The 15,153-nt window shown below is 44.2% G+C and overlaps 1 protein-coding gene across 1 annotated transcript in view; it reads right to left on the bottom strand.

Moving 5' to 3' along the window:
- The window catches only part of si:ch211-136a13.1 (HHIP-like protein 1), a 143,345-nt gene extending 130,939 nt beyond the window's left edge, over positions 1 to 12,406 (bottom strand). The window contains exon 1 of the mRNA XM_028796507.2: positions 12,049 to 12,406. Within this exon, the coding sequence (XP_028652340.1) occupies positions 12,049 to 12,327 (279 nt within the window). The 5' untranslated portion in view covers positions 12,328 to 12,406. The remainder of the gene's footprint in view (positions 1 to 12,048) is intronic.
- Between the last annotated feature and the right edge of the window lie 2,747 nt (positions 12,407 to 15,153).

Raw genomic sequence — 15,153 nt, 5'->3', positions numbered from 1 at the left:
GGTATGCCACACGATAGAAGGGCTGGGAGAGGGGCAATATCTTCCCTGGGGCACGAGAGGGCAGCCCCCCTAGATTATATTGGGGCCACAGGCTTGGAGTTTGGGAGTTTGGAAGCTCAACCTTGCTGGGGCCCATTGCTGCCGCTGGGGGGGCACCTGGATGGTTCTGGAGCCCTGGACTGCAACACTTCCGCCACACATGGGAGGGCTGCCAGAAGATGACGAAAGAGCACCTGGAGCACTTCCAGGTGCAGTATAAAAGAGGCCGCCTCACTCCCCTCAAGGAGCCAGAGTTGGGAGGTGAAGGACAAAGCTTGCGGAGAGGAGTGTAGGCAGCAGAAAAAGAGAGAAAGAAAGAGAAGAGAAAGAGAAGAGAAAAGGGACTGAGCAATAGTGTTGTTAGCAGGAGATTTGTGCACTGTTCTGTAGTGGCAATGAGGGGAAATAAACGTGTGGTGTTTGGACTTGTGTGTCTCTGAGCCTGTCTGTGTTTGGATTAGGGGGCTGCATGACCCCCGTTATTCCACACACCAGTCTTACTGGATACTGGTGCAATTATTAATTGAACAGTTCAGTTTCTCATAAGTGGGTCACCCTGGTTCCAACTTAATGATGAGGACTGATCAATTAAAAGACCTCAAGATTAGGAATGTGAGAATGTGAGAAATGTAAAACATGATCAATTATGATTATCTCCAGGCCAAGTGGTAAGCACAACCTACGAGTCCTAATGATTCTTATGAAACGATTAATGATTATTAGGAGAAAGGAGTTTACAAGTAGAGGTAAATGTTATGAAAACAGATACGGCATGAGGTTGTTATTATGAAGATAACATGTAAAGTGGACAATGAGAAATATGTAAGAGATCTGGATGTTTTGTGAACAGAACTTTAATAAAAACGAACCGCGCCTAAACCACCGGCTCATTTCATGAACTGAGACAGGCTTTATGTGCTCTGCAATTGTTTCCTATGCTGTGCTATTGAATAAAGTCTAAATTCTGACTGCCTTTCTGAAGACTCTGAACACAGCATAGTAGGGGGTCAGCGCGTCCCATTGGTCTGGATGGTATCTCAAGGAAGCCAGACTAAGATAGAGAGAGATTACAAATGCACTCAATTTTTTCTATTCTGAGAAGCGGCCATGCCATCACTTTCCCAATGCAAAGGAGGTGATTGTTGACTTTAGGAAGACTAAGAGTGACCCTCTGCCACTGAACATTGGCAGCTCAACTGTGGAGGTCGTCAATAGCACCAAATTCCTGAGTGTCCATCTGGCAGAGAACCTCACCTGGTCCGACAACACCAGCTCTTTAGCCAAGAAAGCCCAGCAGCGGCTCTACTTCCTGCGTAGGCTGAGGAAAGCCCATCTTCCACCAGCTACTCTAACAACATTCTACAGAGGAACCATAGAGAGCATCCTGAGCAACTGCATCACTGTCTGGTTTGGAAATTGCATGGTCAGGGATCGCAAAGCCCTACAACAGATAGTGAAGACAGCTGAGAAGATCATCGGTGTCTCTCTTCCCTCCATCATGGACATTTACACCACCCGCTGCATCTGCAAAGCCACCAGCATTGTGAATGATCCAACACACCCCTCACATTCACTGTTTACACTCCTGCCATTGGGAAAAAGGTACCGAAGCATTCGGGCCGTCATCTCCAGAATGTGTAACAGTTTCTTCCCCCAAGCAGTCAGACTCCTGAACACTCATGGACCGGACTGATATCCGACATATGTGTTCTGTTCTGCAGTGTTGCACATGGTTGCACATTTGACTCACATGCACCTTGTTATATGTGTCTTTATGTTATGTGGATTCTTCATTGTACAGTGTTTCATGTTGCACCATGGTCCTGGGGGAGCGTTGTTTCGTTTCACTGTATGCTGTACTACTGTATATGGATGAAATGACAATAAATACTCTTGACTTGACTTGAATTGACTTGTTCCTCTATCCGATTGCTTGGAGTTACAGATACAGTGGAACCTCTAGATACGAGTTTAATTCGTTCCAGAACTGAGCTTGTATAGCGAATTTCTCGTATCTAGAACAAACTTCCCCATTGAAAATAATGGAAATCCAGTTAATCCGTTCTGCACCCCAAATATATTAACATAAAAATCAATTTTCCTAACAAATAACACTGATAAATTATATATACTGTAGTCTACCTTTAATAAATAACACTGGTAAATAATATAACTGATTATTAAAAGAATCAAAACAGGTGTCCAAAGTGCAGTAGAGCATTCAATAAATCTTCAAATAAATAATCCTTAAAACAGTTGTGAAGTGGAGGTTTAAAATACACAAGAATAACAATCCTTTAACACGAGGTTAAAACGTCAACAAGAAGCAGTCTTTAAAAACAGATGACAATCCCCGGTGCTTCTTCTCTGTTAGCATCTCACCTGCTTCTCCCATGCGGGCTCTGCAACAGGCGAGACACTCTTAATGCAGCTGACCTTCTCTACACCGTCCTGCTTCAGCTGTTTGGCTCGCCTGTTCAGCTACACGCGAGCCTGCGCGAGCCTGCACTTGCCTGCCTGCCTGCCTGCCTGCCTTCTCTCTCTCTCTCTCTCTCTCTCTCTCTCTCTCTTTCTTTTCTTTTACTTTTTCTCCCCCTTAACTGGCTCGCGCTTCTCTATATATGCGGGGAGGACATGGCAGCTGCAGCCCATCAGCCACAGGAACAATCATGGATGTGGGCAGTTTCCCACCTGTGCACTTAGGTGAGAAACGCAGACAATCCGCAGATCACCCTGCGGCTCGCTACAGCTACCACGCCCCCTCGCTAAGCCGCGAGCTATACCCACAGCCTGGCTCGTGGCTCGTTACGCGAACCAATGCTCGTATTTAGAGCTGAATTTTTTGCTCATACTTTCCTCGTATTTTGAATTTCTCGTATACAGAGGTGCTCGTATCTCGAGGTTCCACTGTATAAAAGGATGAAGGACGTGCTAAGTTACAGCAGTTAATCCTGACAGTGTGGTAAGAGTATTCGGTTTGGGGAATTCTGTTACGGTCTACTTAATAAGAGTACAAATGGGAGTTGGATCACCCTAGGGCCCTACCATGATCAAACAGGGCACCTTGAGTTAGACTGGCACCTATTACATAAAAAAGTCCTACACTGAGTCCATGGCAGCTGGCATCAGCTAAGGGTCCCCCCAATGTAACACCAAAAGTCTGAATGTGAATGGAGGGAGGGATGGAGGAATGGATGGGTGGAGGACCAAATGCCACATAACGCTACCCAGATGTATTCCCGGCCGCTTGGCTGTCTACTTTGTTTTATATCCTCCATTTATTACACAAGAAAATGCAAACATTTCTATAATCGTGGGCGGTCAGATTAGAAATGTTTCAGCTGTTTCAGGACATTCTCTGCTGAAATGACTCTTATTAAAAAGGAAAACAAAAAAACAGGCATTGGCTTAGAAGAAATGTTTAATAGTAAAGTAAAATCATTCTCAAAGCTTCTTAGTCTACTTTGAGATTGTGGACAGTAGAGCCTACATGGGCAGCATCAAATGTGAGGCAGGATCCAGCCCTGAATGAGGTGCCAGTCCATAGAAAATAAGAAATTTGACAAACGAGGTGGAAAGCATTTGTTCCATTTGTTTCTTGTTTGTTTAGCTAATAACTAAGCTGTCCAAACATCTCATCCAGATACATTTTAAAGGCTGTCGAGGTTTCTGCTTCCTCTCCATGTCTCAGTAGTTTGTTCCACAACTCTTTGCATAAAGAAGGACTTCTTGGCTTCAGTCCTAAATACTCTTCGCCTTAATTTCCACTGATATCCCCGAGTATGTGATTCACACTTAAGCTGAAAGAATTCTGCTGGATCTACTTTATCAATACCTTTGAGAATTTTGAAGATCTGTATTAGATCCCAACACAGTCTCCTCTGCTAAAGGATTAAACACATTTAATTCTCCGGGTCTACTACAGTAGGGCATGTTCTAAACTTCCGGGATGCACCTGGTTGGTCTCCTGTACACAACTTCATGTGTTGTGTGGCCTGCAGGGGGCTCACCAGCTGCCCCAAATCTGACACAGACAGACAGCAAGGACAAGTTTCAGCACAACACATGTTTGTGTAGCATGGGAAACTCTTTTCCTTACTTTCCCACCTGGTCAGCACAGTACAGCCCAATAAACAAAGCACACAGCACTTTCTTTCTTTCTTTCTTTCTTTCTTTCTTTCTTTCTTTCTTTCTTTCTTTCTTTCTTTCTTTCTTTCTTTCTTTCTTTCTTTCTTTCTTTCTTTCTTTCTTTCTTTCTTTCTTTCTTTCTTTCTTTCTTTCTTTCTTTCACCTCCACTCCTCTTGACTCTGACTCTCGGACTGAAGGTGGGTGGCTCTCTTTATGCTACATCTGGGAGTGTTCCATGTGGCCCATTAGCATGTTCTGGAAATACTCCCAGGTGTAGCAGAAGCCCAACATTGTACGGTTCTACAGTTCTCCCTGTTGGCACCCATAGAACCCAATAGGGCTGCAGCGCACTCCAATTCCCAGCATGCCGTCCTGGAATCCGTGGGACCACAGCAAATCAGGGGGTCTGTCCTCTAGCACCCTGGAGGAGATAATGCTCTGAACATCCTCTCTCCCCAGGTCCTTTCATTCATCTGGTGTCATCATCTGGCAGAGCCCCTGGCAGTCCGGGGCAGTTGCTATGTCTTTTTTGTAGTGTGGTGACCAGAACTGCTCATAATACTCCAGATGTGGTCTCACTAGTGTGTTACATCATCTTAAGATGGCCCAGCTGGCCAATCTAGAAGTCTTAAATAATGCAGCAGAAAAACAATTCAGACATGGGGATACTGGATGTGGGAGGCAGCAGCACTACCTGTGATGTCCCCGATGCTTAACTTGCAGTGTCTGATATAATTAAGAAGGGAAGTCCACAAGATGACTGGATTAAGTGTTGAAGGCCAGAGAGTTTAATCACACTTCATTGATGATCATATCATTTAACTTTAAGAGTGTTTCATGGCTGTTCACTTTATTCTTCTAGCTGTACATCTGTAAATTTGGCTATTTTGAGTCTGGCCTCAATACAGAGCGCTATATAATGACGAAGAACTGCACAGCACAAATGTAACTGAAACACCAAAAGATGACAGAACTTATTCGGACCACCCAGCGAGATATAGTGGGACATAAACAAGAGGTCTTTCAGGGCCTTAAGATGCACTGCCCTCATCTTATATAGTGTCTTTCCATAATGAACACCTTAACAAATTCACTATATCACTATTCTTTTCATACAGTGGATTCAGAAGTCATTCAGACCCCTTTACTTTTTGCACAGTTTAGTGTGTAGTATGTTTAATTTTAAATTGACAAATGTGACAATTGACAATAACAAAGCGAAAACATGTTTTCAGAAGGGTTTGCAAATTTATTAAAAATGAAAAGCTGAAGTTGCTCATTCATAAAAATATTCAGACCCTTAATTCAGTACTTTGTCAAAACCTCTTTGGCAGCAGTACATTGTGAAGAAAGTGAAGGGGTCTGGACACTTTCTGAGCCCACTGTACTTCTACAGTTGGAATAGGTCACTGTCCCCACTTGCACAAAGTCTGCTACAATCATCCATGTTACAAAACAGGCAGTGGTGAGGTCCCTGAGTGATTACCACTCGGTGGCCCTGACCCCTATTGTTATGAAGTGCTTTGAGTGACTTGCCCTCAAACACATTAAGAGCAACATCCCCTTCTCCCTGGACCAATACTAGTTCACTTAGAGGGCAAACAGGTCACCTGAGGATGCTGTCTCACTTTGCCCTTCACACTGCCCTGTCACATCTGGAGCAGTTCATCGACTATAGCTCCGTCTTCAACACCATCTCCCCACAACAAGCTGGCTATTAAACTAAATAACTTGGGTCTAACTTACACCTCTGCAACTGGATTTCCGATTTTCTAACTAAGAGACCACAAACTGTGCGCTTGGGTAAGCACTTCTCTTCATCCATAATACTAAACACTGGGGTACCGCAGGGCTGTGTGCTGAGCCCTCTCCATTACTCCCTCTTCAGAAACAACTGCAAATCTTCTCATGATGCCAACATCATAATAAAGTTCACAGACGACATCACCATGGTAGGCCTGATCTCCAATAATGACAAAGCAGCAAAAAGAGAAGAGGTCAATAATCTGGAAAGGTGAGAACAATAACCTTGTACTCAGTTCCAAGAATACAAAGGAACTGATTCTAGACTTCAGGAGACTGAACTACAGCGGTCTCCATCCCATTAACATTAACAACGAGAGGGTGGAGACAATCCAGAGTTTCAGAATCTTGGGAGTCCACATCAGCCAGGACCTGTCATGGACAACAAACACGATAGCAGTGACCAAGAAAGGTCTTCAATGGCTTCACTCTCGGAGAAGCCCAAAGAAAGCACAACTCCCACAACAACTGCTGGTTAACTTCTACAGGTGCACCATACAGTCTGTCATCAGAGTCTGTACTCTGGCTGCACCTCCGAGAACATCAAAACGGCTCAGAGAATTACTGGCACTCAGCTACCATCACTGGAAGATATCTTCACTACCCGAAAAGCAAAGAACATTTGTAAAGATCCAACCCACCCTGGCCATCGCATTTTTACTCCACTGTCCTCTGGCAGGTGTTTCAAAGACCTGCATGCCCAAACTACCATGCTGAAGAGCAGCTTTTACCTCAAAGCAAACAACCTATAAAATGAAAAGCTATCACTGCCCCTTCCAAGCCCGAGGACCACCATCCTGGCTCTGATGAGGTAAACAATACCACCTCAGGACATGATGAGTCAAGCCCCATCTGCTCTAGACATCACAATAAAGGGCATACCCCAGACAATGGCATCATTTAACACCCTGCATCATTGTGTTGACACTATGGAAAAGAACCCAAAGAGTCAGCTACTAAGAGCCTTTTTGATTTGTGCTATGGAAACTGTTTCTTTAATTTCTCTGAAGAAAAAAAAAAGGACACATCTCTATATATTTAAAATCCAATGTCTGTCCGCTTTTCACGAGAGAACTACTTAACGGATTTAGATCGGGTTTTTTTCTATAATTTGCTTGAACATTCCAATTGATTTTGTGACTTTCTCATCACGCTAAGTATCATAGTTCGCTTGCAGGAGCGATATATTCGTGCTAATCCGAGACAGAGGCTATGGGCTGAGGGGAGGGGGTTAGGGCTAGTATGTGTTATGGAGGCTGGCCCAGACACAGACAGGCGGACAGCGATGGTTCAACACCCAACACATGTTTATTCATATCTACAACAATAAAGTGAACACACAACCCCAAAACTCCCCCAAAGTTCAGGCCTCACAGTGCCTCTTCCTCTCTTCAGGCCACCTCCTTTCCTCTGCTCCTGAGCTCCCTACTCATGCCATGAGGGAGGCGGCCCCCTTTATACACACCCGGACGTGCTCCAGGTGCCTCCCAATAATCTTCCATCGGAACTCCTGAGTGTGGCAGAAGTACCGGCTGTGCACCCAGAAGCACTCTGGGTGTCCCTGGTCGTCTTCCCGGGATCTCCAGGCATTGTGGTGCCCCCTGGCGGTGACCACAGGCCCCTATAGGGTTGAGCTTCCAAGCTCAGTTCCCATGGTCCCCAAAGCCACCAGGGCGGTCGCCCCCTTGTGGTCTGGAGGAAGCGTAATCCCTCCTCCGATCCTTCCGGGCATTATATATATATATATAATATATTACTAGCCAACCCGCGGCGTACCATACGCCGCTTAATCACGCCGCTTTTTTAATGATTTTTAAGCATAGGGAAAAAAATGAAACATTTGAAAAATCCGTAATTTAATAAACCACCAAGAAAAGTAACATTGCAACAACGAACCAACATACAATCATCGTTCAGTATGCACTGCCTGCTCATGTACCCGCCCCCAACGCTTTTGTCTCTGCTACAGTCCACATGCACCTCTGGGCCACGTTGTCTTTTCATTGTTCTTTGCGGTTCTGGCTGCTTTTGATATAATCCACCAAGTCACCCGACCATGGTAGTAGCGAGGGGGGGGGTGTACAAAGGGCAGCGATGTAATCATTGCGAGCATATGACCCGCACTTACTGGGAATTCCTCGTTCGTGGGGAACAATTGCAAGCCCCGGTCTCCATCACGAATTGGGTTCAACGGCTTACCCACACCTGTCGGCGTCAGGTAGACACACGTTGATCCATTCAGTGTAGCGCGCGTGCAGTACCGGACATCCAAGGGCATCACAGACCTGTTAATGCTCAATCTCACATGGCTGAAAGCCACTTGTCCCTCTAAGAAGTTGGACGTCGACCGGTTGGCGATCACATAACTATTTAGCAGCAGGGAGTCTCATTCATTTTCGGAATTAACCAGACAAATCGCTCCACCAACTAAGAACGGCCATGCACCACCACCCACAGAATCGAGAAAGAGCTATCAATCTGTCAATCCTCTCCGTGTCCGGGCCGGGTGAGGTTTCCCATGTTGAGTCAAATTAAGCAAAATTTGTGTGTGGTGAGTTGTTGCGTCCGGGCACATGAGCAGGCACTGTGAATGCCTTGAGAGCGTGGGTGGACGTGTGCCGGGGAATAATGAGTATCTATATATCTTCTTAGATATAGAAAGTATCTGATGCGGTGTTTGGTGAATTGTTGCAGTTTGTGAGTTAGCAGTTGTCATGGTTTTACACTCCAGTACATTGCGGTGAACGCTGGTAACAGTCAGGCGGGCGGGCGGGCAGGCATTCTCGTCCCATGCTCTTAGAGTTGGTGGGCATGTCTCTCTATCGGTTTGAGTTGTTGGGCGGTGCTCTGTCGTTTGTATCCCATGGTCCGACGACTTGGTGGATTATATATAGAAATGCAGCCAAAACCGAAAAGAATAATGAAAAGTCAACGTGGCTCAGTGGTGCATGTGTACTGTAGCAGAGACGAAAGCGAGTTGGTGAGTTGTTGCGTCCGGGCACATGAGCAGGCACTGTGAATGCCTTCAGAGCATGGGTGGACGCGTGCTCAAGTTGGTGGGCGTGAGTTGGTGGGCTGGGCTTTGTGAGTTGACTGATATGGCTATTTTTTGCGTATCCCATGGTTGTCTTCCGGCAGTGTGAATGACAGGGTGAGAGACAGGGTGTCCTTGTTTGGTGAGTTGTTGCAATTTGTGAGTGCATACAGCGATTCACATCCGCGACAAACATGATTTTTCTTAGATGGTCCTGTCGCGTCCACCCTCTCACTCAAAGCATACACACTGCCTGACCATGTGCCCACTCACAAGAGCAACTGACAGAGACCCACCCACCAACTCTAAGACCATGGGATACCCCTCCCAAACTGTTTTACACGCTGCAAACAGCGATTCACATCCGCGACAAACAGACTGTTTTACACACTGCATACAGCGATTCACATCCGCGACAAACATGCCTCTTCTTAGATGGTCCTGCCACGTCCACCCTCGTTCTCGAAGCATACACACCGCCTGGTCATGTGCCCGCTTGCAAGAGCAACTCACGAAGACCCGCCCACCAACTCTAAGACCATGGCGTGTAAAACAGTTTTCGATGGTGGACACAGTTGTGAGTCATAACCGAAAAGAATAATGAAAAGTCAACGTGGCTCAGAGGTGCATGTGGAGTGTAGCAGAGACGAACGCATATGACGCCCTGTGGTGTGAATTGCTGCGTCTGAGTTGGTGGGCGTGGCTCGGCGAGTTGTCATCGTATCCAATGACGCCGTGTTTTGTGAGTTGCTGAGTCCAAGTTGGTGGGCGTGGCTCTGCGAGTTGTCGTCGTATCCAATGGTCTTAGAGTTGGTGGGCGTGGCTCCCTCCTGCGTGCTTCCATGGGTGTGCTGGCGGTGGCTTAGTGAATTATATATATAGATATTGTATTGATAGATAGATAGATAGATAGATAGATAGATAGATAGATAGATAGATAGATAGATAGATAGATAATTTATTAATTCCAAGGGGATTATTATATTATATTATATTATATTATATTATATTATATTATATTATATTATATTATATTATATTATATTATATTATGTGGCACGGTGGCGCAGTGGTAGTGCTGCTCCCTTGCAGTTAAGAGACCTGGGTTCGCTTCCCGGGTCCTCCCTGTGTGGAGTTTGCATGTTCTCCCTGAGTCTGCATGGGTTTCCTACCACAGTCCAAAGACATGCAGGTTAGGTGGATTGGCGATTCTAAATTGGCCCTAGTGGGTGTGTGGGTGTATTTGTGTGTGTCCTGCGGTGGGTTAGCACCCTGCCCGAGATTGGCTCCTGCCTTGTGCCCTGTGTTGGCTGGGATTGGCTCCAGCAGACCCCAGTGACCCTGTATTCGGATTCAGCGGGTTGGAAAATGGATGGATGGATATACATATACATACATACATACATACACACACACACATATATCACATATATATATACATACATATATATATACAGTACATATACATATATATATACATACATACATACATATATACAGTTTAAATCTACTGTATACTTTCATTTCCCTAACCCAGCGGCATGATGACACAGTGCTACTGCTCATGCTAGGGTTCATGTCCCAGGTTCTCCCTGCATGAAGTTCCCATGTCTACGTGGGTTTCCACTGGGTGCTCCTGTTTCCTCCTACTGTCATGCAGGTGAGCTGAATTGGCCCTGGTGTGTTAGTCTGTGTGTGTGAGTTTGTATATGTGTGTTTGGTTACCCTATGATGGATTGGCACTCTGTCCAGGGTTTGTTCCTGCCTTGAATCCTATGCTAACTGGGATATGCTCCAGCAGCCCTGGTGATCCTGGTCTGGATTAAACAGGTTAGAAAATGACTTGACATGACCTTTGCTAAACCCACTTATCCAGGGCAGGGTTGGTGGGCAGTTGGAGCCTATCCCAGTAATCATCAGGTGCAAGGTAGGAATAACACCCAGACAGGGCACCAGACCATCACAAAAAGCAAACATACAAAACACCATGTGAGGACCATCCAAAACACAAACTGAGGCCATCATATTTTGAGGGGACATATGACACTATATAATAATATAACAGATAATGGATATCTAAGTCACTATACAACTGATAGACAAACAGACACAGATGAGCTCTGTACACAGTTTCTGTGTTCTTCTTCTGTGTGTGTTTTTTTCACAATGTATCAACAGGTTGTTGATATGAAAGTGAATGTCCTGCAACAGGATTTCTTCTTGCCAATATGCTCCATTGTCTCTCTGCCAGAAATTGTAAAAAAAACCCCAAAAAAACAGCAGACTGGCACAGTGGGTAGCACTTCCACCTCACGGCTCCAGCATCCCACATCTGCACTATGCCTGTGTGCAGTATGCGTATTCTTCCCATGTGGAAGTGAATTTCCTTCCCACATCTCCAAAGAGGTGAACCTTACCTTATGGCAATACTAAACGGGGCTGAGACTGTAAGTGTGAGCAGGTCCTGCGATGAACTGCCTTAAGCACTGTGCTGCTCGGGTAGATTCTGCAACCCTTAAGTTTAATTAGTGGGTTTAAAAGTGAACTCCCTCTCTCTCACACACACACATGACAGATAGATAGATAGATAGATAGATAGATAGATAGATAGATAGATAGATAGATAGATAGATAGATAGATAATGAAAGGCACTATATGATAGATAGATAGATAGATAGATAGATAGATAGATAGATAGATAGATAGATAGATAGATAGATAGATAGATAGATAGATAGATAGATAGATAGATAGATAGATAGATAGATAGATAGATAGAGGGCACTACATACATATTTTATTTGCACTACATACATAAAACAAAATATGTATGTAATGCGCTGTCTATCTATCTATCTATCTATCTATCTATCTATCTATCTATCTATCTATCTATCTATCTATCTATCTATCTATCTATCTATCTATCTATCTATCTATCTATCTATCTATCTATCTATCTATCTATCTATCTATCTATCTATCTGACAAATGATCCATGCTCTTTTAAAACGCTTAAACGTTCCTAAATTATATTCTCACCTGGCACATGATCGACTTGATGAATTTCCCACAGCTGACGAAGCCGCCGTAATCGAAGAAATCCATAACCTCATAATAACGATTGGAGATGGCGATGTCCCGCTCCACATCGCAGCATCCAAACTTCGAATACTCCTTGCAGAAGACCAAAGCCCCAGAAGGCTGAAAGGGAGGTTTGTAGTCCAGGCACTGGGGGTGGCCGTTTGCCAGCCATACGGTCGCCAGGAGGAGCAGGACACGAAAGCTGCCGTGTCCGCCGCGAACACGAGCCCCCTTCATCGCCAGGGAGCTTCACATGGGATGTTAAGATTTGCTAGGCTGTTCAGAGTTACGGCACTCGAGAGAGTACGTGTGTGTGTGTGTGGTGTGTGTGAACACATGTGTGTGAGCAAAACCCCATGACCCTCCTCCTAGCTTCGTTTAATTTGGGCCTCAGTGTGTTTGTGCTGACGTGATGGGGGAGCCAAATAATGAAAGTAGACAAATCTGCGCGAAACCACCGCTCCCCCCCATTCCCTCCTATACAAACACCCACAACGCTGGATTCTCACATATCTGCAGAACCTTCATATACTTCGCTGGCTTACCTCACCATTTTCTTCTTCGCTATTGCCGGTCGTTTTAACCACAACAATACTAATAATAATAATACGTTTTGATGATGATCTAATTCACATACATTCACGCACAATATGTTAATCAACCCCAACCCACCCCCACCCCGCAAACTTCGGAGTATTCATTTATTCAAACAAGAACATGCTATGAAGAGCAGGGCTGAGGCAATGAGACTCGGGTGTACAGAAGGAGTGTCGCCAAAAAGAAAGTGAAAGACGGACAAGCGAGCAGTACCAGTTAGGGACACCTGAGGTGGCAGCAGCCCGGCATGTACTATTCTAACGGGGTGGCGCTGCCGGGCTAAAGCGAGAACGACGAGTCGACGAAGCTCCGCTCTGCAGATTCCACCGTGTCATCAAAAAATCCGTAGGAAGTTTAGGATGTGAAACATAATTACCGTTTTTTAAACAATAAACTCAAAAAAAAAAATCCCAGATTAAGCGGAACCATATGAAACAAAACGAGCTGCATAAAACACAGAAACCGCAGTCTTCTAAAATTAACTTACATTTAAAATTGCAATTCTTGAAAGACTTGAAGTTAGAGCGTTGCTCTAAATAAGTAATGGGATGTTTGGAAAAACCGCCTATTGCACCACTCGTCTTCTTTTCGATGATGAACAAATGAGGCTTTGGCATGTTATTCATCCGGAAGATTTTTTTTAATCCAATTATTTTTAGCTCTCTTTACTGTAGTAAAACGGCAGACGGAAGTTCCTGGGACTTTAGAGTGCTGGCCAACGGCGATGAGCAGCCGCTGAGTACGAGGGGCTTTTGACAGTTAAGATTTGAGCTCTGCTGAGACCCCCGTACGGGACCCTTAAAATGAGGGACACTGGGGTCTTCAGTGAAGTCTCAGGTAGAGACCAAAAAGTACATTTACTGTATCCAAAAGTTATTTTTTGATGTTTCTTTATTATTATTAATAATAATAATAATAACAAAAATACAGTGGAAAAATAATAGTAATAATATACTTTTTAACCTGTTTTTTTCCATTATAGTGTGCTTTGTGTATAATAATAATAATAATAATAATAATAATAATAATAATAATAATAATAATATATTTTAAATTGTTTTTACCATTAATGGTTGTGTTAAGTAGAACCCAGCAGTATCATATAAAACAACAACAATAATAATAATAATAATAATAATAATAATAATAATAATAATAATAATAATAATAATAATAATAATAATGGACGGCACGGTGGCGCAGTGGGTAGCGCTGCTGCCTCACAGTTGGGAGACCTGGGGACCTGGGTTCGCTTCCCGGGTCCTCCCTGCGTGGAGTTTGCATGTTCTCCCCGTGTCTGCGTGGGTTTTCTCCCACAGTCCAAAGACATGCAGGTTAGGTGGATTGGTGATTCTAAATTGGCCCTAGTGTGTGCTTGGTGTGTGGGTGTGTTTGTGTGTGTCCTGCGGTGGGTTGGCACCCTGCCCGGGATTGGTTCCTGCCTTGTGCCCTGTGTTGGCTGGGATTGGCTCCAGCAGACCCCCGTGACCCTGTGTTCGGATTCAGCGGGTTGGAAAATGGATGGATGGATGGATAATAATAATAATAATAATAATAATAATAATAATAATAATAATAATAATAATATGTGGGTTAGGTGAATTAACGATACTTAATTGGCCATAGTGTGTGCTTGGTATCAGTGTGCATGTGTGTGTGTGTGTCCTGTCCAGGGTTTGTTCCTGCCTTGTGCTCTGTGCTGACTGGGATAAAAGGTCCTGGATTAAGCAAGGTTGGAAAATCAAAAATAATAATAATAATCATAATAATAAAAATAATAAAAGTACAGTGGAAAAAATAACAACAATAAACTTTTTAACCTGTTTTGTTCCATTACTATGTGCTTTGTGTATAATAAAAATAATAATAACAACAATAATAATTATGATAATAATAGTAACTAGCAGGGTCGTTTCTAGGATTTAATGGTATCAGAGTTTTTAGCCCCCTTTATGGGAGCGGGGGGTCCATCTTGGGGTTTTGTTTGAGTTTCCTGGATAAATAAATTTAAAAATTGACAGAAAGATCAGGGTCTTGGCACTCTTAGCTTTTGAAGCCCCTGCCTCCTGACACCACTGGCCACTGGTTGCCCAACACTCACACCTTCAGACACAGCATGGTGCCCAGGTACATGCACTGGTCCCTGCGTAACTACAGCACCTGGGGTACACGTGTCTGACCAGCACAATGAGCACATGCTGGACAAGGTGGGCAGCATCAGTAACACCAGTACCATCATGTGGGATGTATCCATAGTCGCTGATGGGACAGTACTACTGGTGATGACGGTAACAACTCAAAACTGAATTTGTAACAAAACTCGAATGTTTCAGTTAGACTTAGGAGTTCTCTAACACACCTACTAGAGCCATAAAAATAATACAAAATGGAGATTCCAGGTTAGTGTGAATGGGAATGGGAATGTGCCTGAGTGCACATGTGTCACTTGTTCCTGTGATTGGCTGG

This window comes from Erpetoichthys calabaricus, chromosome 1 (genome assembly GCF_900747795.2).
Source record: "Erpetoichthys calabaricus chromosome 1, fErpCal1.3, whole genome shotgun sequence".
Lineage (NCBI taxonomy): Eukaryota > Metazoa > Chordata > Cladistia > Polypteriformes > Polypteridae > Erpetoichthys > Erpetoichthys calabaricus.
This window is presented reverse-complemented; position numbering and strand designations above follow the sequence as displayed.